A 21,359-nucleotide genomic window follows, 5' to 3' on the forward strand; every position below is an offset into this window, starting at 1 on the left:
ATCTACACACCCAACATAGGTGCACACCTAAATATGTAAAGAAATACTAACAGACTTAAAGGGGGAAATAGATTGTTTAACACATATATTTTAGGAGAATTTAACACACCATTCACATCAATAGACAGATCAACCAGACAAAAAAATAAATAAGGAAACAGAGGCACTGAACAATACATTAGATTAGATGGACTTAACAGGCATCTACAGAACATCCCACCAAGAGCAGCAGGATACACATTTTTTTCAAGTGTACATGGAACCTTCTCCAGAACAGATCACATACTAGGCCACAAAAAGAGCCTCAATAAATTAAAAAAGATTGAAACTGTATCAAGCAGCTTCTCAGACTCTAATGATAAAGTAGAAAACAAAAAAGCCTACAAACACATGGAGGCTAAACAACATGTTCTAAATAACAATGAATCAATGACCAAATTAAGACAAATCAAGCAATACATGGAGACAAATGAAAACAAAAATACAATAGTGCAACATTTGTTGGTCGCTGCAAAAGCTGTTTTAACAGGGAAGTACACAGCAATACAGGCCTACCTCAAGAAACAAGAACAACCTCAAATAAATTATCTAAACTCACAACTAAAGAAGCTAGGAAAAGAAGAATAAATAAAACACAAAGTGAGTAGAAGGAGGGACATAATAAGGATCAGAGAACATAATAAGGATCACAAGAACAGTCCCATAAATAAATAAAATAGAGATGAATAAAACAATAGAAAAAAATTAATGAAACTAAGAGCTAGTTCTTTGAGAAGATAAACAAAACAGACAAACCAGACTTATCAAGAAAAAAAGAGAAGGGACACAAACAAATGAGAAATGAAAAGGAATAGTCATGATGAATACCATAGAAATTCAAATTATGGAAATCTATGAAAAATTATATGCAAATAAATTGGATAACCTACAATATATATGGACAAATTCCTAGAAAAGTACAACCTTCCAAGACCAATGAAGAAACAGAAAATCTGAACAGACCAATTATCAGTAATGAAATTGAATTGGTAATCAAAAACTCCCACCAAACAAAATTCAGGACCAGATGGCTTCATAGCTGAATTCTACCAAACATTTCAAGAAGAACTAATACCCATTCTTCTTAAAGCCCAAAAAGTAAAAGAGGAGTAAATACTTCCAAACTCAGTCTTATGAGGCCAGCATCACTCTAATACCAAAACCAGACAAACACAGTACAAAAAAAGAAAATTATCCCAATATCCCTGATGAACACTGATGCAAAAGTCCTCAACAAAATACTAGCAAGCCAAATTCAAAAATACATAAAAAGAATCATCCATCATGACCAAGTGGGATTTCTTTCAGGGAAGCAATTATGGTACAATATTCATAAATCAATCAATATCATACACCACATTATTAATAAACATGAGGTTAAAACCACATGATCATCTCAATGGATGCCAACAAAGCATTCGACAAAATTCAACATCGGTTCATGATAAAAACTCTGAGCAAAATGGGTATAAAGGGTATGTGCCGAAAACATAATAAAGGCCATATGTGACAAACCCACAGCTAATATCATACTCAATGTGAAAAGCTGAAAGCTTTTTCTCTGAGATCAGGAATAAGACAAGGATGTCCATTCTCACTTTTTTCAACATAGTACTGAAAGTCCTGGCCAAGGCAGTCAGATAAGATAAAGAGAAAAAAGACATCCAAATTGGTAAGGAAGAATTTAAACTGTCACTATTTGCAGATGACATGATACTATATAGAGAAAACCTAAAGACTCCACCAAAAACCTATTAGATTCAGTAAAGTTGCATGACACAAAACTAATATGCAGAAATCTTTTGCATTCCTATACACTAAAAATGAACTAGCAGAAAGAGAAATCAGTCACCATTTGCAGATGACATGATATTATACATAAAAAGTTCTAAAGAATCCACTCCAAAACTACTAGAACTAATATCTGAATTCAGCAAAGTTGCAGGATATAAAATTAATACACAGAAATATGTTGCATTCCTATACACTAACAATGAACTAGCAGAAAGAGAAATCAGGAAAACAATTCCATTCACAATTGCATCAAAAAGAATAAAATACCTAGGAATAAACCTAACCAAGGAAGTGAAAGACCTATACCCTGAAAACTACAAGACACTCTGAAGAGAAATTAAAGAGGACACTAATAAATGGAAATTCATCCCATGCTCTTGGCTAGGAAGAATTAATATTGTCAAAATGGCCATCCTGCCTAAAGACACTTCTCCAAAGAAGAAATTCAGATGGCCAACAGGCACATGAAAAGATGTTCCACATCGCTAATCATCAGAGAAATGCAAATTAAAACCACAATGAGATACCACCTCACACCAATTAGGATGGCCACCATCCAAAAGACAAACAACAACAAATGTTGGCGAGGTTATGGAGAAAGGGGAACCCTCCTACACTGCTGGTGGGAATGTAAACTAGTTAAACCATTGTGGAAAGCAGTACACATTTGACCCAGGAATTCCACTCCTAGGAATTTACCCTAATAATGCAGCAGCCCAGTTTGAAAAAGACAGAGGCACCCTACGTTTATCGCAGCACTATTTACAAAAGCCAAGAAATGGAAGCAACCTAAGTGTCCATCAGTAGATGAATGGATAAAGAAGATGTGGTACATATACACAATGGAATATTATTCAACCATAAGAAGAAAACAAATCCTACCGTATGCAAAAACATGGATGGAACTAGAGGGTATTATGCTCAGTGAAATAAGCCAGGTGGAGAAAGACAAGTATCAAATGATTTCACTCTTCTGTGGAGTATAAGAACAAAGAAAAAACTGAAGGAACAAAACAGCAGCAGACTCACAGAACCCAAGAATGGAGTAATAGTTACCAAAGGGAAAGGGACTGGGGAGGATGGGTGGGAAGGGAGGGATAAGGGGGAAAAAGGCACATTACGATTAGCACACATAATGTAGCAGGGGGTGGGGGGGACACAGGAAAGGCAGGAAATACGAAGAAGACAAGTAGTGATTCTATAGCATCTTACTATGCTGATGGACAGTGACTGTACTGGGGTATGTGGGGGGGACTTGATAATGGGGGGAGTCTACTGACCATAGTGTTGTTCAAGTGATTGTATATTAACCATACCAAAATAAAAAAATACAGGAACAACAGAAAAAAAAAGAGGTTGAAAATTGATTATCTTAATTTCTATCTCAAGAAGCTAAAAGAAAAAAACCCAGCAAAGTAAACTCAAAGAAAGTAAAAGAAAAGAAATACAGAAGCAGAATCACTGAGATAAGTAGACATACAATAAAGAAAATAATTGAAGCCAAAAGTTGGCTATTTGAAAAAATTAGTAAAATTGATAAATTCCTATTAAGACTGATAAAGGGGATGAAAGAAAACATAAAGTACTATAACAAGAATTTAAAAGGAGTATCACTACAGATCCTACAGACAATTGAAAGAACAAAAGGATTATAAATACCTCTATGCCAATATATGAAAAATCTTAGGACAAATTGAAAATTTACTTTAAAACCACCTCACAATTCACTTTGAAAACAGCTGATTAAGAAAAGAAAGAAAATCTTAAGGCCCTATAATGATTAAAGCAATGTCATGTGAAATACAGAATTGGTGAGTTGGAGCTGAGAGGCTGGAAGCAGGACCGCCGTCAACACGGAGAGGTGCAGCAGGACCTCCTGCTCGTTTGCCACCAGAGAGTGAGGACAGAGAGGAGCACCCCTTTCTCACCGTGCGGCAGTGGGATAGGAGTTACTGTTTAAGGGGTGCAGAGTTTTAGCTTGGGATGATGAAAAAAGTCTGGAAATGGATGGTGTGGTGGTTGCTCAATCGAGTGAACGTACTTAATGTCACTGACTGTACACTTAAAAATGGTTAAAATGGTAACTTTATGTTATGTATATTTTACCACAGGGAAAAAAGAAAGACTTTTGGTTTCATTTACTTTTGGTAAATGAAGTTATTAATTTGTGAGTGTCAAGAGTTGCAGGATTGGACATTGGAGTCAGTTAAGGTGGAGCAGAGGGGTTAGAAGGGAAGATACTGAAAGAAGGTGCGAGGCAGGACAGTCAGAGCTCTGGAGATGAACGGTGTGACGACCGTCCAACAATGCGAATGAACTTAGTGCCACTTAACTGTGCACTTAGAATGGCTACGATAGTAAATATCATGTTATGTGTATTTTATCACAACATTTTTAAAATTATACAGATAATACACAAATACATTTTTGCTGTAAAAAGTCAAAAATACAAACAAAACTACAATCTTCCTTGGCAACTTCCCCATCTGGATATGCAGCTTTACACACAGTGTGTTTCACTTAACCCTCACAACCACCACATGGTGTAAGTATTACTACGATCTCCATTTACAGATGTAGAAAGTGAAATGAAGGGAAGTTAAGGAACTTTCCCAAAGTCAGGAAGTTCTAAAGTCTAGATTTCAACTCAGGCAAACCAATTAGAAAGCCCATGCTCTTAAGCGGTGCTCTTGCCGCCTTCCTGTATGTCATGCTGTGCTGGACACTGAGGACATGCGATGTATCTGATATGGCTGCTGCCCTCAAGGAATTCCCAGTCTGATGGGCATTCACAAAAGAAAATTACTCTAGCCCCATATGGAAATGCAGAGGAAAACCAATGACATCTCCACAGCGGGGACTATTTATCTTTCTATTACAAAGAGAGTGGTGTGCGTACGAGATGTTATTTTAAAAGATGAAATTGTATATTTGCTTTTAGTCTTCTTTTTTATTTAGGTCTCAACACAAATGTCACCTTCTCAGCCCTTTCCAAATCACCCCGGGGAACACAGCCCTCACCCGACACCAGTCATTCTTTCTCATACTACCTACTGCATTGTCTTCATAGCACTTCTCTTTACATGCTGTTTTTTGTTCTCTATTTGGTTGCTATCGTCTCTCCTCACTCTAACATCAGCTCCATGAGAACAGGGATCCTGTCTATTCTATTCACCCTGAATCTCCTGGGCCTAAAGAAGTGCCTGGAAATTAATAGGTGGTCGTATTAGTTTCCAAGAGCTTCCATAACAAAATACCACAAATTGAGTGGTTTAAAACAACAGGTTATTCCTGCACTGCCCTGGAGAATAGCAGCCTGAAGTCGGGGAGTTGGCAGGACCACGCTTTCTCCAAAGGTGCTTAGGAAGAACCCTTCCTTGTCTCTTCCTGGCTCTGGTGGTCGCCAGCAATCTGTGGCAGTCCTTGGCTTGTAGCTGCATCACTCTCCAGTTTCTACTTCTGTCTCCACATGGCTTCTTTCCTTTGTGTATCTCCTCTGTGTGTGTCTCCAAATCTCTCTTTCTATAAGAACCAGTCATAAGGCTTGGGATCCACCCTAATCCAGTATGATCTCATCTTAACTTACTACATCTATCAAGACCCTATTTCCAAATATGATTCACAGGTAACAGAGGCTAGGACTTCAACATATTTTGGGTGGGCAGGTGGTGGTGGGGAACACAATTCAACCCACAATAGTAGCTAATAAATGTATTGAACAAATGAGCTGGCATTCTCTGAAAAAACTAGTATAATATGATGAACTCTTCCATGAGTTCAGACAAAGTCTCTGGAAGGCATTCTCCCCAGGTTTGCCATTATCAAATGGTGCATAAAATGTCTTTTGCTGGCTGTAGTAACTAGAGTATCCAAGGGAATCAATGGCTCCAATGTCCTCGGCACAGATTCAATTTATGGAAGCAATTTAATGAGATTATAAACAAAGTTTAGAAAAGCAAATCAATTGTAATCCCACTAACCTAATGTACTTGGGGGAAAACTTAGGAGGGGAACATGCCAGGTAGAAGGAACAGCAAGTACACAAGCCTGAGGCATAATGACCTTGGTGTGTTTAAGGAGCAGAGGAGGCAGTGCAGCGGTGGCTGGCAATGCTCTGTGGATGTTCCAGGCCTCACGCTGAACATCTCCGTGGGTGTCCGTCCAGCTCACAAACCAACAATCTTCCTTTCTCTGGTACTCCTCCCGCAAACACCCTACCTTCCACACCCTCCCCAAACATCCTAACCCAAGAAGGGAATGTGGCGTGGACCTGGTGTGTATGAAGAGGGGAGGAAGTGATGGATACAATTGGGTCCCCTCTGCAGGCATTTGGAATTGGGACAGGATAAGGACCAATCATTCTCTGGGGAAGTTCTGCAACCCCGGAAGCTGTGGGGAAGGTGTGTGTTCTCCACATCAGCCAGAGGTAGAGGAGGCAGGTCAGCAGGGACAGCAAGAGAGATGCAGAGTTGAGTCAACAAATTCCTGTCCCCTCTGTCCTGAGAGCCAGCCACATTTCTGCTCAGGTTCCAGGACATTTCCCTATATACCCATCACACATTTTCATTTCTTCAGCTTAAGCTGAGTTGGATCAACCAATAGAGAAGTATTTTGAGGAAAGGAATTTTGTGGTTGAATAATTTGGGAAACAGTGGGTTAAATAAAATTTAACACTCCTGTATCTACAGGACTTCTCAGTGCCTTTGATAGGGTTGTGTACATCCAAAAAGGAACTCCCCTGAAAGGAACTCAAGTGAGCTGCATTTACTACATAGATTGCCAGGCTACACTGGGAAATAACGTAATAGAATGTTAAGCTGGGAGGCTTTCATCTTCCATTTTGGCTGAGTCCTGGAAGGCTGAGAACAGAGGAGTGTCTAGCTCTTCTGACCACCAGGATCATGCCTATTGTTAAATAACACTTTTTACACAAAGTAGGTTTATCCAGGAGAGAAAGCCAAAGAGAGGGAGATACCTGAAGGGACAGAGGGAAGGAAAATAGAGTTATCTTCAGATTGCTGTCCATCAGGTCCAGGCTTTCAATAAAATTACTGAAAGAGTATGGAATCATTTAGATTCATTCCAGTACATTTATCAACTCTGAAATCATTCCAGCAATTGATGCAACCACTCATGTGAGCCACCTTAAATATATGCCATCCACAAGATGAATTTACCGTCTGAATTTGAAAATTGTGACTCCATTTGTTCTGATCATTCAGAAAGGATGAGAGAGAAACCTGAGCTTCACAACTGACCCCCAAACCCTCAGGGCTTGCTCTTCATTTCCCTTGCATTCACCCATCACTTGCTGTGCTGGGCGCCCCACAGACTAGCAGGAGTGGCCTGACCCCTGGAAACTGGTGACCCAGGGGACTGAGCCAAACTGACACTCTGCACAGAGGGTGGGAAGTGTGGGGCACTGCTGAGGGGCACAAGGGGGACCCTGACCTCGGCCAGGTTGGGCTGGGGGATAGGTCTAACCTTTAAAGATGCCAGAGGAGAAGGCAGGGCTCCAAGGGCCAGGCTGGAGGCTCAGACACAGGGTCAGGCCCAGCCCGGGCTGTGGAGGCGCGGCGAGGCAGACGGTGGCCCAGCTAAGAGCCTACTAGACTGCATACTGGAGACTGGGTGTGGGAAACAGGTTTTATATGATGTTTATCCATGACAAGCCATTTGTCACATACCTCGGTGAGTCACAAACCGCCTACGGCAGGCAGTACGCTGTCCATTCCGAACTCTACCCGGGCTTTGCGACTGCGCCTTCCGCTGACGCCGGCGCCGCACGCTGGGGTGCGAGTAGCCCGCTCCGCTTCAGAACCCGGCCAGCGCCGGCCCTCGGCCTGACCCCGCCCCTCCCGCCTGGGCCCGCCCCTGGGGGCGGAGACACCGGGAGCGACTACCCGGGCTGGGAGAGGAGCGCAGTCACCGCGCAGAGCGTCGCAGCCTTGCGCCACAGTGCGCTGCGAAAACGCCGAGCGCGGAGCGCGGGCTCCTTCCGCCAGGGCGGGTGCGACGCGGCGGCAAGGTCCTTGGGCTTGGAGGCCTGATGTGCCCCGGCATTAAAGTGCGTTGATCCGAGCTCAGCTGAAGCCTCTTGGAAAGGGCAAGACGGCGGCGACGAGATGCAGGCAGGGGAGCCGTGCGCCCCTGGTGCCCAGGGAAACCAGCGCGCACCCAGACCCAAGCCGCGCCTGTCCAGCCAGCTGCTGCCCGAGTTCTATACCTTCGTGGCGCGCGTGCTGTTCTACCTGGCGCCAGTCTACCTAGCCGGCTACCTGGGGCTCAGCATAACCTGGCTGCTGCTCGGTGCCCTACTGTGGATGTGGTGGCGCAGGAACCGCCGCGGGAAGCTCGGCCGCCTGGAGGCCGCCTTCGAATTCCTAGACAACGAACGCCAGTTTATCAGCCGCGAGCTGCGGGGCCAGCACCTGCCGGCCTGGGTGAGCTGGGCGCAGCCGGGCGGGGGTCGGAGGTGGAGCGGATCCCCGGGGGTTCGTAAGGAGCCTGAAGTCAGCTGGGGCGCGCAGACTCGAGGGCGGGCGGCAGTCCCCGCGACAAGCACACCGGGTGCCCCACTGCGCCCCGCGCACAGACCCTGGAGGCGCTAGCCGTGCCCCCCGCAGCGGCACCTCTCAGCCTCAGCCCCACCTCTGGTTCCGCTGAGCAGGGAGTGGAGAACCTGGGTTTCACTTAAGGGCCCAGAGCCTGAGAGAAAGTCTCCGGCAGGCCACACCCAGGAAAAAAACAAGGGAATCTGGGACTCTGCAAAGTTCCTCGGGAGGGAAGCAGAGGACATTATTTCCACCCGCCTGTTGATTCAAAGAAAGAACACAGGGCGCAAAACTAATGGGCAAATACCAAAATGACTGAAGCTGCAGACAGGTTGCCTTCAGCAGAGGTCCGGGCAGAGGAGCGGGCCAGGCTAGAGATGCTAGTGCGGGGATGGGGCTGAGAGGCGGGGCCAGTAGGTCCTCACCCTCCCTCTGCTGCGAGGGATGCTAACACATGACCCGGTAACATACACTCGCTCACATTCTACTGCTGCAGACCCATTTCCTGGTGTGGAATGGCCTGGACTATGGCTTTTCTTAAGTTTCTGGTCCTGAGAATCACCTGCCCCGCTTAACAAAAACTAGTTCTAGGTCCCACCTCACAGTTCCCAGGTGGGACTGAGGCACTTGGTGAATCTTATGATCAGGTGAGTCTGGGACACAGGACAAGAGGCCTGGTCTGTGGCAAACCTACCCATCTGGGTGCTTCTGTGATTGTTCTAGATAGACTCAGGCCCTAAAGGGGAGAGATATCCAGAGACCACCAGACCCCTTGTTTCCTCTGGTGTGAGGCCTCTATTCTAAAATCCAGCCAGGCTATAAGTTCCTCACACCTGCCCATGATACTCGCCTTAAAGTGGGATAAAGAAGAAAATGTTAGGAAGGCCTACTTACATTTATCTTTCCAAAAAAGAGAGAAAGAGGGAGAAAAGCCTTACTTGCTAGGGTTGCAGTAACAAAGTACCACAGACTGGATGGATTAAACAACAGAAAGTTACCAAGATAAAGGTGTCAGCAGGGTTGATTTCTGGGCCTCTCCACTGTGTCTTCACATGGTCTTCCCTCTGTTCATGTGTATGTCCACATTTCTTCTCTGATGAGGTCATCAGTCAGATTAGATTAGGACCCATCCTAATGACCTCATTTTACTTAATCACCTCTTTAAAGGCCTGTTTCCAAAACAGCTATATTCTGAATTACTGGGGATTAGGACTTCAGTCTATGAATTCGGGAAATACAGTTCTGCTCATAACACTGATGTTTAATGTATGAATTAACAGAAAAGCTTTGTAAATAAGTTTACATATATTGGGGATGAGGAGGGCTAAGGGTACAGTAAAAAAAGCACAATGACCACTTTCCTAGTGTAACAGCCATGGGACAGTGTTGGAGCCTGACTTTGCTCTTCCTGGTTGTTTTTTGGTGGCTTGTGATCCTGAAAGGTGTGGTGCTAGGCCTGGCCTTGTTCACACTCCTTGTTCACTGGATTTTTTGTTTCTGTTTAAATTGAAGTATAACTCGAAAATATCATATGAGTTTCAGGTGTACAACATAACGATTTGGCATTATGAAATGCTTATCGCAATAAGTGTAGTTACCATCTGTCACCATACAAAGTTATTACAAATTGATTGTATTCCTATGCTGTACTTTTCATCCCCATGATTTCATTATTTTATAATTGGAAGTTTGTACTTCTTAATTCCTTTCACCTACTCCACCCATCCCTGTACTCCCCTCTGGCAACCACCAGTTTGTGCTCTGTGTTTATGAGTCTATTTCTGTTTTGTTCGTTCATTTGTTTTGTTTTTAGATTCCACATATAAGTGAAATCATATGGTATTTGTGTCTGTCTTATTTCACTCAGCATAATATCCTCAGGTCCACCCATATTGTCACAAATAGAAAGATTTCGTCCTTTTTCATGGCTGAGTAATAATTCCATTGTTACATATTACCACATCTAATTTATCCATGGACAATCTATCAGACACTTAAGTTGCTTTATTATCTTGGCTTTTGTAAATAATGCTTCATAAACATAGGGGAGCGTACATCTTTTTGAATTAGTATTTTTGTTTTCTTCAGGTAAATACCTACAAGTGGAATTACTGTGTTCTATGGTATTTCTATTTTTAGTTTTTTGAGGAAACTCCATACGTTTTCCATAGTGGCTGTACCAATTTACATTCCTACCAACAGTGCAGGAGGGTTCCATTTTTCTCCACATCTTTGCCAACATTTATTTCTTGTCTTTTTGATACTAGCCATTCTGACTGGCATAATGTAGTTCTCATGTGGCTTTGACTTTCATTTTTCTGATGATAAGTGATGTTGAGTGTCTTTTCATGTGTCTGTCAGCCATCTGTATGTCTTCTTCGGGAAAATGCCTGTTCAGGTCCTCTGTCCATTTTTTAATCAGATTATTTGTTTTGTTTTGTTTTTGTATTGAATTGTATGAGTTCTTTATATTCTTTGACTATTAATCCCTTATCAGACATATCATTTGCAAATATCTGCTCCTATTCAGTAGGTTACTTTTTCATTGTGCTGATAGTCTCCTTTGTTGCATGGAAGCTTTTCAGTTTGATTTAGTACCAATTGTTTATTTTTGCTTGTGTTTCCCTTGACTGAGGAGGCAGATCCACAAAAATATAGTCAGGCTGTCCAACAGATTACTGCCTATGTTTTATTTTAGGAGTTTTGTGGTTTCAGGTCTTATATTTAAGTGTTTAATCCATTTTACATATTACCACACCTTATTTATCCATGGACAGTCTATCAGTAGACACTTGTTGCGTTATTATCTTGGCTATTGTAAATAATGCTTCATAAACAGGGTAGCATACATCTTTTTGAATTAGTGTTTTTGTTTTCTTCAGGTAAATAATCCATTAAGAGTTTATTTTTGTGTCTGATGTGAGACATTGGTCCAGTATCATCTTTTGCATGTAGCTGTCCATTTCTCCACCACCACTTATTGAAGAGACTGTCTTTCCCCACTGTATATTCTTGCCTCCTTTATTATAGATTAATTGACCATAAAAGCTTGAGTTTACACCTAGGCTTTCTATTCTGATCCATTGATCTATGTGTCTGTTTTTGTGCCAGTGCTGTAATGGCTTTTTAAAATTGAGGTATATAAATTATGTAATAAAACAACAAATCTTAGTGAACGGCTTGATGAATTTTGATATGTGTATACACTCATGTAACCATCACCCATATCAAGATACCAAACATCACTTATTTTTTTCTGCTTTGTCTGTTCTACTAAGCCCCCCTGCCTCCTTCCCTATGGCTACCACCAGTCTGTTCTCTGTGTTTATGAGTCTATTTATGTTTTGTTTGGTTGGTTTTTTAGATTCCACATATAAGTGAAATTATATGGTATTTGATTTTTTTCTGCCTGTCTCATTTCACTTACCATAATATCCTCATTTTTGCAAATGGCAAGATATCCTTTTTGATGGCTGAGTAATATTACTCGTGTGTGTGTGTGTGTGTGTGTGTGTGTGTGTGTGTGTGTGTGTGTGTGTACTACATCTTCTTTATCCATTCATCTATCAATAGACATTTAGGTTGCTTCCATATTTGGGCTATTGTAAATAATGCTGCAATAAACATAAGAGTGCACATAATATTTTGAAAAGCAGTATGGAGGTTTCTTAAAAAACTAAAAATAGAAATACCATATGACCCAGTAATTCTACTTCTGGGAATTTACCTGAAGTACCATAATGTTCTGATTACTATAGCATTGCAGTATAATTTGAAGTCAGGGAACACAATACCTCTAGCTTTGTTCTTTCTCAAGATCACTTTGGTTGTTTGGGGTATTTTGTGGTTCCATAAAAATTTTAGGGCTATCTCTTCTAGTTCTTTGAAAAATACCATTGATATTTTGATAGTTATTAAATTGAACCTGTAGATTGTTTTAGGTAGTATGGACATTTTAACAATATTAATTCTTCCAATCTTTGAGCATGGTTTATCTTTCCAGATATTTGTTTCACCTTCAATTTCTTTCATCAATGTCTTAAAGATTTCAGAATACAGATATTTTACCTCCTTGGTTAAATTTTCCTAGGTATTTAATTATTTTTGGTACAACTGTAAATAGGATTGTTTTCTTAATTTCTCTTTCTGCTAGTTTTTTATTAGTAGATAGAAACCCAACAGATTTCTGTATATTGACTTTGTATCCTGCAACTTTACTGAATTCATTAATTGAATTCATGCTAATAGTTTTTTGGTGGAGTCTTTAAGGTTTTCTATATTTTCATCTGAAAATAGTGATAGTTTAACTCCTTCCTTCCCAATTTGGATACCCTTTAAGTCTTTGTGTTGTCTAATTGCTGTGCGTAAGACCTCCAGTATTATGTTGAGTAAGAGTGGTGAGAGTGGACATCCTTGTCTTGTTGCTGATCTTAGAGGAAAAGCTTTCAGACTTTTTGCCACTGAATATGATGTTAGCCGTGGGTTGGTCTTATATAGTCTTTATTATGTTGTGGTATGGTCCCTTTAAACCCACTTTGTTGAAAGTTTCTAACATAAATGTTGAATTTTGTCAAATACTTTTTTTTGCAACTACGGAGATGATCATATAATTTTTATTCTTCATTTTGTTAATGTGGTGTATCACAGTGATTTGTGGATATTGAACCATTTTTGTATCCCTGGAATAAATTCCACCTAATCGAGGTGAAAATATCCTTTTCATGTATTGTTGAATTCAATTTGCTAACATTTTGTTGACAATATTTACACCTATTTTCATCAGGCATGTTTGTAATTTTCTTTTTTTGTAGCATCTTTGTCTGGTTTTGGTATCAGCGTCATGCTGTCCTCATAAAATGAATTTGGAAGAATTCTTTCCTTTACTATTTTTTGGAAAAGTTTGAGGATCTGATCCTGGACTCCTGTTGGAAATTTCTGATTATTGATTCAGTTGTGTTACCAATAATCAGTCTGTTCAGATTTTCTTTTATTCCTGATTCAGTCTTGTAAGATTGTATGTTTCTAGGAATTTATCCATTTCTTCTAGGTTGTCCAATTTGTTGGTATATACTTTTTCATAGTAGTCTTTTATAACCTTTGTATTTTTGTGGTGTCAGTTGTGACTTCTCTTTCATTTCTAATTTTATTTTATTTTGGGTTTTCACTCAACTTTTCTTGTTTATCTTTTCAAGGAACCAGCTTTTATTTTTTTCAAGGAACTTAGTTTCACTGATCATTTCCTTTTTTTTTTTTGTCTCTATTTCATTTATTTCCACTCTAATCTTTATTATTTCCTTCGTAACTAACTTTGGGCTCTGCCTTTTTTTTTCCAGTTCCTTTTACTTGTAAGGTTAGATTGTGTTTTTGAGATTGAGCTCATTTCTTGAGATAGCCCTGTATCACTGTAAACTTTCCTCTTATAAATGCTTTTGTCCGAGAAACTCTTTGCCCCACCAATTCTGAATGGTAAACTTGCTGGTAGAGTATTCTTGGTTGTAGGGTTTTTTTTTCCTTTCAGCACTTTGCATTCATCATGTCACTCCCTTCTGGCCTGCAAAATTTCTGCTGAAAAATTAGCTGATAGCCTAATGGGGTTTCCTGTGTGTGTAACTGCTTTTCTCCTGCTGATTTTAAGATTCTCTCGCTATGTTTAATTTTTGCCATTTTAATTATGTGTCTTGTTGTGTACCTACACAAGTTCATCATTTTTGAGGCTCTCTGTGCTCCCTGGACCCAAATGTCTATTTCCTTCCCCGGATTAGGGAAGTTTTAAGCCTTTATTTCTTCAAATAATTGTCCCCTTTTCTATGTCTTCTCATTCTGGGACCTCTATAATGTGAATGTTAGTGTGCTTGGTGTTGTCACAAAAGTCACTTAATCTATCCTAACTTTTTTTAATTAAAAAAATTTTTTCTGTTTAGTTGTGTGCTTTCCATTACCCTGTCTTCCAGATTACTGGTCCATTCCTCTGCACCCTCTGATCTATTGATTCTCTCTAGTGTATTTTTCATTTCAATTATTGTATCTTCAGTTTTATTGGGTCTTTTTATATTTTCTGTCTCTTTGTTGAAGTTCTCACTGAGTTCATCTACTCTTCTGTCCAGTCAGTGAACATTTTTATTACCATTACTTTGAATTCTCTATCAGGAGGTTGCTTATCTCCATTTCTTTAGTCCCTTTTCTAAAGTTTTGACTTGTTTGGGTATCTACCTCTGTCTTGTCATTTTATTTGACTTTTTGTGTTCGTTTCTATTAATTAGGCAAATCTGCTACCTCTCCCAGTCTTGAAGGAGTGGACTTTGGTGGGAAGGTCCTCGGTGTGGACCGTGTGGGCCTGGTGGCTTTGGCTGGCTGGCTGGAGCTGTCGCAGGCCCAGGCTGAGGGGCCCGTAGCACTCTGCACTGGGGCCACCTGGCGGGATGGCTGGGACTGAAGCGTGTGTGGGCCAGTGGGTCTAGGGCTGCCCTAGACGGACAGCTGAAGCTGAAGGGGACAGGAGCCAGGGGCAGGGTGTCCGAGGGTGCTTTGCCCCTGGGCCATCTTGGTGAGTCTGCTGGAGCTGTAGTGGGCACAGGCCTGAGTTGTCCCAGTATGTGCCACACCTTGGTGGGATGGCTGGAGCTGGGGCGGGTATAGGCAGGGACACCACCTTGTAGGGATAGTTGTTGTTGGTGTGGGCTAAGGGCCTGGGACTTGCTGTGGTGGCCCTACAGGCCAGCTGGAGTGCCAGGACCCTGCTCTCATCCACGCTATCGTAGCGGAGGGAGAACAAGAACAGTGGGTCTCACCAGCACCTCTGACCCTGGAGAGAGTTCTAGCAGTTGCCCACAGTTTGGCAGATACTAGTGTTAGTAAATGGCTTCCTTCACTTATATTCTAATTGTTCTCTACACTGTGTGTTTTTCTGTGCCCCAGGGCAGCCAGGTCTGCACGGGGGGTCCTCAGTGACATTGTTCCTACTGCAGTTCCGACCATAGGGTTGGGGCTCCTGTGTTGTCTCTGTCTCTCCTGCTGTTCTCTGTGTGTTCACCCCATCTTTTGTTGTGTAGAAGCTGTTGAGTCAGACCTCACTTCTTTCCCAGGAAGCTTTGCTCTGTATATAGGTGTAGGTTTGGTGCATCCATGGAGGAGGTGAGTTCAGTCTTCCTATGCTACCATCTTCGGCCTCCCCACTTCCTCTCTGCTGAGGAGCCCAGACACTTCTCAGACCTCTGTTGTAGCTCCCGTGGTGGCCTTGTGTATGAGAGCCGGTCCATGAGATCTTACCAAGTGACAGCCCTCCCTGTCTGTCCCTTCCTGGATTAGGGAGGCCCCTAGACATGTAGCTGGGTGCAAAGACAGTGTTCCTTAAATTGGGGCAAGAATCTGATCCTCTAGGGACACTGACACCCCCAAACCTTCCCACCCCCTGCCCCCATGCACACAAACTGTTCTAGCTTCCCCTGGGGGAAGGGGGACCCCAGGAAGAATATGAACCAAGCCTGTAACAGGGAGCTCAGCCTGATGGCAAAGACAGTGCAAAAGAAATACCTCCTGGGTTTTCACCACGGAAACCATACCGCAGGCCTGCCTCAACTTGCTGTAGGGACACACAGAGGAGGTGATGGTGTCTCTCCTACGAAGAGGGCAGTCTGGGCAAGAGGCAGATGCAGCAGAGCTAATCACTATAGAGGTCTCAGGGAAGCCAGAGACAGGAGTCTGAACGGAGGCCAGTCAGGGTTTGAAGGCCTAGAGTGAAGGGCACCCTACCTGGTTCCCATATCACATTGTCCCCAGACAATTACAGCACCTGCTTCCTTGGCAGGGTCCTGGGAAGGGCCTGGCCTCAGCCTGCATTCTCCAGACTCTCCTGGTGGGCTTGGCTGGCCAGTTTGGAGGACCAGGGCCCAGGTAACCTTTTGGTTTGAGGCAGAGGTGCTTCAAGGGACATTCTGAGCAGAGGCAGGCTTGTGCACACAGCATGGAGGCCCGGTATGACTCCATATGAGGGGCGCCTTGTGCTTTGGCCTGGCTCTCATGTGTGGTAGGGGCTGATGGACATGGGCCAAAGTGAGGCGGCTTGACAGAGGCTGGGCCTGATTCTGGAGGCTGTAAGTAGTCTCTGGAAGGTTTTGGAAAGGCCCTGTGAAAAGCAGCACGAAGGGAGGAATGAAGCTGGGGAAGAGAGACTGGTTGAGAAACTGATTTAAGCCAAGCTGTTGGTAGAGGGGACCAGGATGGGGGGGCGAGGTGTGTGAGAATGGGACTGCGGATGAATGGTGGCTCTGGACTGGTGCGAGGGGGACCTAGGGGCCTTGCGGGCTGCTTTCTGATTTGGGGAGCCAGGCACCCATTACTGGGGCTGCGAATCCAGCAGGAGAAGTGGGTCTGGGAGGTTGGTTATCTGTATTAACACCTGTGAAGAGCCTGCAAATCTATGTAAATGTGGGCTTTTTGACCCACCTAACCTGGGGATGATGTGGAAAACCTGGAACCTACTTAGTTGAATATTCTTCTCCTGTCCTCTGTCTTCCAAGGAGCACATGTTGTTTATGAAGGTGCAGAGAGACACGGCTCTGGGTGTGGTGGGAGCAGTGTGATCTTGCCCGCATTTGGAGCACGGGTGCCTTGATCCTCATGCGGACCTCTCAGTATGCCTTCTTCCTGGTAGAGAACTCATTTCCTTGCATGGAAGTATGGTTGGTGGCTTATGACCTCCTTTGGGTATCAAAAAATATTTTTACAAATTAACAGAGTTGGGAGCTGAAGAAAAGTTGAGGGTTTCAAGGGTCCCATACGTGGCTCCCGCACTCAGGCCTGCTTGCACCGCCGGGAAGTGTCCCTGGCATGGCAGCGCCCAGTGAGGGTGGGGTGTGGGGGGGTCTCCAGCCCACCTCCTGCTTATCAAGCTGTTGTCAAGCACACCTTGTGCTATTTGCGCCAGGCCCCTGTGAGGGGTGGAGGGCAAGGCTGGCTGAACTGGAACAGAGATGCCACCATGCTCCTTTGCCAGGCCGTGGTGGCCATCATTAGTCCTCAGTGGAGCAGTCTTTCCTGTCCCGCTAGATCCCTCAACACCTCACTCCAAGCTGCTGCCTCCAGGTGATCTTGGAAGTTGGTTCCCCTCGCTGGCCTCAGTGTCCCCACCTGTAAAAGGAGGTTGTTTCTGGCCAAACTTCAGACAGCCCTGCTCAGACTTAGCTTCCCTTCCTTGGAAGATGTTACTGGAAGAAAAGATCCTTCATTCTGTAAAGAGGTTCACAAGTGAAGAACCCCTTCACTTGTGTGAATCCCTTTGACCTGTAATGTGGCCTGGCCATGTGGAGAGAGAAGGCAGAGGCATCTGGCTGCCCAGCCTCTGAACAGAGGAGTGGCTGCCACTTGCGGTTCCCAGGTGAATGTTCCTTGCACACAGGTTTTAGGTTTATTTTTCAAGGAATTAAGAGCCTCTCCAATTAGCCCCCCTTGCCTGGGCTGGGGAGCATGGACAGTGCACTGACAAGCATGAAGTCCTAGATGCTGCAGAGCTGGTGAAAGCCCAGCTCCACCGCGCACCAGCTGCTGTGGAAGCTCCCTGTGCACACCTATGCCTGGGTGGGTGTCTGAAAAGCCACTGTACAGAGCCAGGCACAGGAGGGCGCTCTGCGGGGGCCGCTGTTGAATTCTGAGTTTCCTAGGCTGCCTCACTCTGCCTTTTCCTAACATGAAGCTCATTACCAAGTGACCGAGCAGCAGATTCCTCTCTCTGGAGTGGGATGACCACAGAGAGTGGTGCAGGCAGGCGGACTGTGCGAAGCTGGCAGTGAGGTGCCGTCCTGTGCCCGGGCCCTACCCAGGACTGCCGCTGTGGGTTCACGCATTCCAGCCATGCTGCTCTAGGAACCGCTTCCTTCTGCAGAGCCATTCCTCAGTGCTCTGGGCTCCTCAAGCCCCGCAGGGTAACCCATGCTGCTTCTCTGCCCCACCTCCTCCCATGTCAGGGGCCCCTGGTGAGGCTCTGCCAGCTGTACAGCGGCAGTCTGCTCAGATAGGTCCTTCGCTGCTCCATGCACTTCCTGGTGATTCACGGGGCCCTTGACCAGAGCTCAGCTGCGTGATTGGTTTATCAGATGTTTGTTTTGCCCCTGCCATGACTGTGCTGGTGTGAGGAGGGAAGTTTAGTGAGGGTCTCTCCTGGCTCCAGGTCAGATGGGATGCGTTTGGGGATGAGGGCCTGGGACTGGGTGGAGAGGGGAAAGAACTGTCAGAAAACCTGGCATTTTGTGTCTGTGGCCTTGGGTCTAGCTGGGCTTGCTCTCCCCCAGCCGACAGCAATGAGGCATCGGTGGCTTTGTTAGGGAAATGAACCCTTGTGTGTCTGCTGGGATGGGGTTGGAGGTTGAATGCCTTGGTGGCAGGTCTGGACTTGGGGTGTAACCCTCACTCACTGGGGGACCTTGAGAAGGTCCCCTGTTTTCTCTGAGTCCCTGAATCCCCTCTGAAAATTATGCGGTTTTGGGAGATGCTCTCGAGTCCTTCTAGCTGTAGGAGTCTGCCATCATCAATCAGTTCCAAGGTGGCTTTTCTCCAGTGCTGCATGCCCACAGGACCCTGTTCTCAACTCTCCTGCCTACCTATCACTTAACTGGGTGCGCCCTGGGGTGCCGGCCGAGGGGAGTGCTGGGAAAGGCGGACCTCCCATGGCAGTGAGCATTGCAAGGCTCACAGCCGTGTCCCAGGGAAGGCCCCTCTGCTGACCACCAGGGCTGTGGCCTCGCCTTCCCGGGCTGAGTTTGACGCTCCTTCTGTGCGTGGAGCAGCAGTCTTCCAGGACCCAAGCTCTCACGGTCTGTCTGGTGCTGACTCTTGTCAGTGAGGGGAGGTACACGCGGTGACAGCCCCAAGCTGGGCGCCGCTCTCACATTAGATCACGGAGCTCAGTACTTGGAGCCAGCACTGTGGAACCTGGTCTGCCACGTCAGGGCTGGTTGGAGACTGCTTGGTGTTAAGGGGCTTCTTGTGAGGTCCCTGCAGCCTCTGAGGTCATTCATGCGGCTTGGAGTCCTCAGGAAGGCGGAGGCCCGGGAGATTTCAGGTTATGTCCCTTGGGCCTCAGCCCCATGTCTCAGGGATGCTTTGTGGACTTACATTGTCCTGGGCCAGGATCAGGCCGTAATAGGGACAGAATGTGGGCATTGCTGTCACGAGGCCCTGCACAGGGATCTCAGGCATTTCTGCCATTGCCTGTACCCAACCAGCAGGCACGCCGGAGGGCTGCAGCGTGTCAGGCACAGGGCTGCATGCTGGACCCCAACAGCAGTGACCCATGGTTCCTGCCCTCAGGGAAGCCCCAGGCCAGATGGATTCAGACCCCCAGTAACAGTCTTTTCTGACACAGTGTGATCAGTCACACGAGGTGGCAATACAAGGCTCTGAGAACGCCTAGCGGGAGGTGGGGGTCTGACCAGGTTGGAGATGACCCAGTGTAAGTCCAGGAAAAGGAAATCCCAGGGCAAAATACCTCTAAAAACCGAAATCAGTCAAAGGTGGAATAAAATTCAAAACCCGTGTATTGCTTACAAACTGCAGTCCTGGGCCGTCTCTCTCCTCGGCTCTGGCTCCAGCCAGCCAGCCCCCTCCCCTTAACCTCTCGGGTTCAGACACGCCCTCAGTTACCCAGGTAATTACCCATTGATACAGAGATGAACTTCTCTCCACTCCTGAGAAATGATGCAAATGCCCTAAAGCTATACTTCTCTCCACCCTTGAGCGCCTGTTGATATGCAGATGTACTAAAGCCAGGTGACATATTCTGGAAATATTACAATTTTACCCACACCCAGGAAGGGGCGCCCTGGTGTTGCTGGCTGTGGGAGGGGGTGGGTGCCCTGGGCCCAGAGTTTCTCACAAGTGTGGTCACTCGAGCCCCTCATCTTGCCCTGGGGCGAGCAGACTCTGGGGCTGCAGTCTGTGCTACCCCAACCCACAGGAGACTGCCCGCTGCTCAATCCACAAGGGGCTGAAGTTTTCCAGGAAGGTGTGTCCACAGCAGCCTTTTCTCTGAGCCGAGTGCCCGAGGACCTTAGTAGGTGGGAGATCACATGGTAGGTGAGGATCAAGGCCAGAGTGGCATAGCCCCTGTCCTGCTCCTGTCACAGCCCCCTCTCCAGTGGCCAGGAAGGTGTGGAGAGCAGATCACCAGCTTCCAGTGGCCTCATGGACCAGAGCCTTGACAATGGGCAGAGGCACTTCAATGGGACTGTCTGCAGTGACTCTGGCACTGCTGGGAGGTGTGCGCTGCCCCCAAGGCCACAACCCAGCTCCACAGAGGAGCCGGGGACTGGGGCCCAGCCTTCCCTTCCTCCTTCCTGACCCTGCCACCTCCATTCAGTTACCTCCCCTGGGAGAGCTCCAGAGGTTTGTAGATCTCGGGAAACCTAGAGCTTATAGCCCAAAAATGTTCACATGCGCTTGTGGAAAGTGATTTCCTTTTCCTCCTCCTCCTTTACTGTAAATAGTTGGGAGGGTGGGAGGTAAGATGTTTCTGCCCTAGTGGGAATTATTAAAGGGACAAAGCCTCATTCTCTTTACACACCCTCTCTGTGAAGCTAAGGGTTTGAGACCTGACTCCCTCAGGCTAGCTGGGAGTGGGGGCGGGGCTCCTGCAGGCCCGCCCTCCGTACAGTGCAGGGGGCCGCCTATGGGCCCCGCCCTCCAAACCCTGAGTGGAAAGCCCAGGAGCTTATCTGGGACACAGGATGTTTCCGGGCCTCAGAATCCCCCACTCCATTCCTTTGCTCAAGTTGTGTTCCCTTTTTAAGCAACACGTTGTAAACTGGTTAAAAGTCTGATTTTCTGGTTATAGAAATAAAAGTATTTGCATTGTAGAAGATTCGGAAATGGCCTCACAGTAAAACTCAGCATAAGCACTTTCCACCCCTCCACCCAGAGACACATCTTTCTGTTTGGGTTCACTTCCTTTGTAGAGAAGGTGCAAGAAAATGGCTTTTAAAA

General features: G+C 45.4%; 1 protein-coding gene and 1 long non-coding RNA gene across 11 annotated transcripts in view; one reads left to right on the plus strand and one right to left on the minus strand.

Moving 5' to 3' along the window:
• LOC140848490 (uncharacterized) overlaps positions 1–7,442 on the minus strand; it is a 29,313-nt gene extending 21,871 nt beyond the window's left edge. For both annotated transcript variants that reach the window (XR_012129482.1, XR_012129481.1), the window contains exon 1: positions 7,318–7,442. This is a non-coding gene — a long non-coding RNA (uncharacterized lncRNA). The remainder of the gene's footprint in view (positions 1–7,317) is intronic.
• A 333-nt stretch (positions 7,443–7,775) lies between these two features.
• The window catches only part of ESYT3 (extended synaptotagmin 3), a 57,773-nt gene continuing 44,189 nt past the window's right edge, over positions 7,776–21,359 (plus strand). For 6 of the 9 annotated variants that reach the window (XM_036991840.2, XM_073232250.1, XM_073232251.1 and 3 more), the window contains exon 1: positions 7,779–8,276. In XM_036991840.2, the coding sequence (XP_036847735.1) occupies positions 7,959–8,276 (318 nt within the window). In that variant the 5' untranslated portion in view covers positions 7,779–7,958. Of the gene's footprint in view, positions 8,277–21,359 lie in introns of all 9 variants that reach the window. The other 3 variants (XM_036991844.2, XM_073232252.1, XM_036991838.2) reach the window with 3 other exon arrangements.

The sequence above is a fragment of the Manis javanica genome, chromosome 3 (genome assembly GCF_040802235.1).
Source record: "Manis javanica isolate MJ-LG chromosome 3, MJ_LKY, whole genome shotgun sequence".
Classification (NCBI taxonomy): Eukaryota; Metazoa; Chordata; class Mammalia; order Pholidota; family Manidae; genus Manis; species Manis javanica.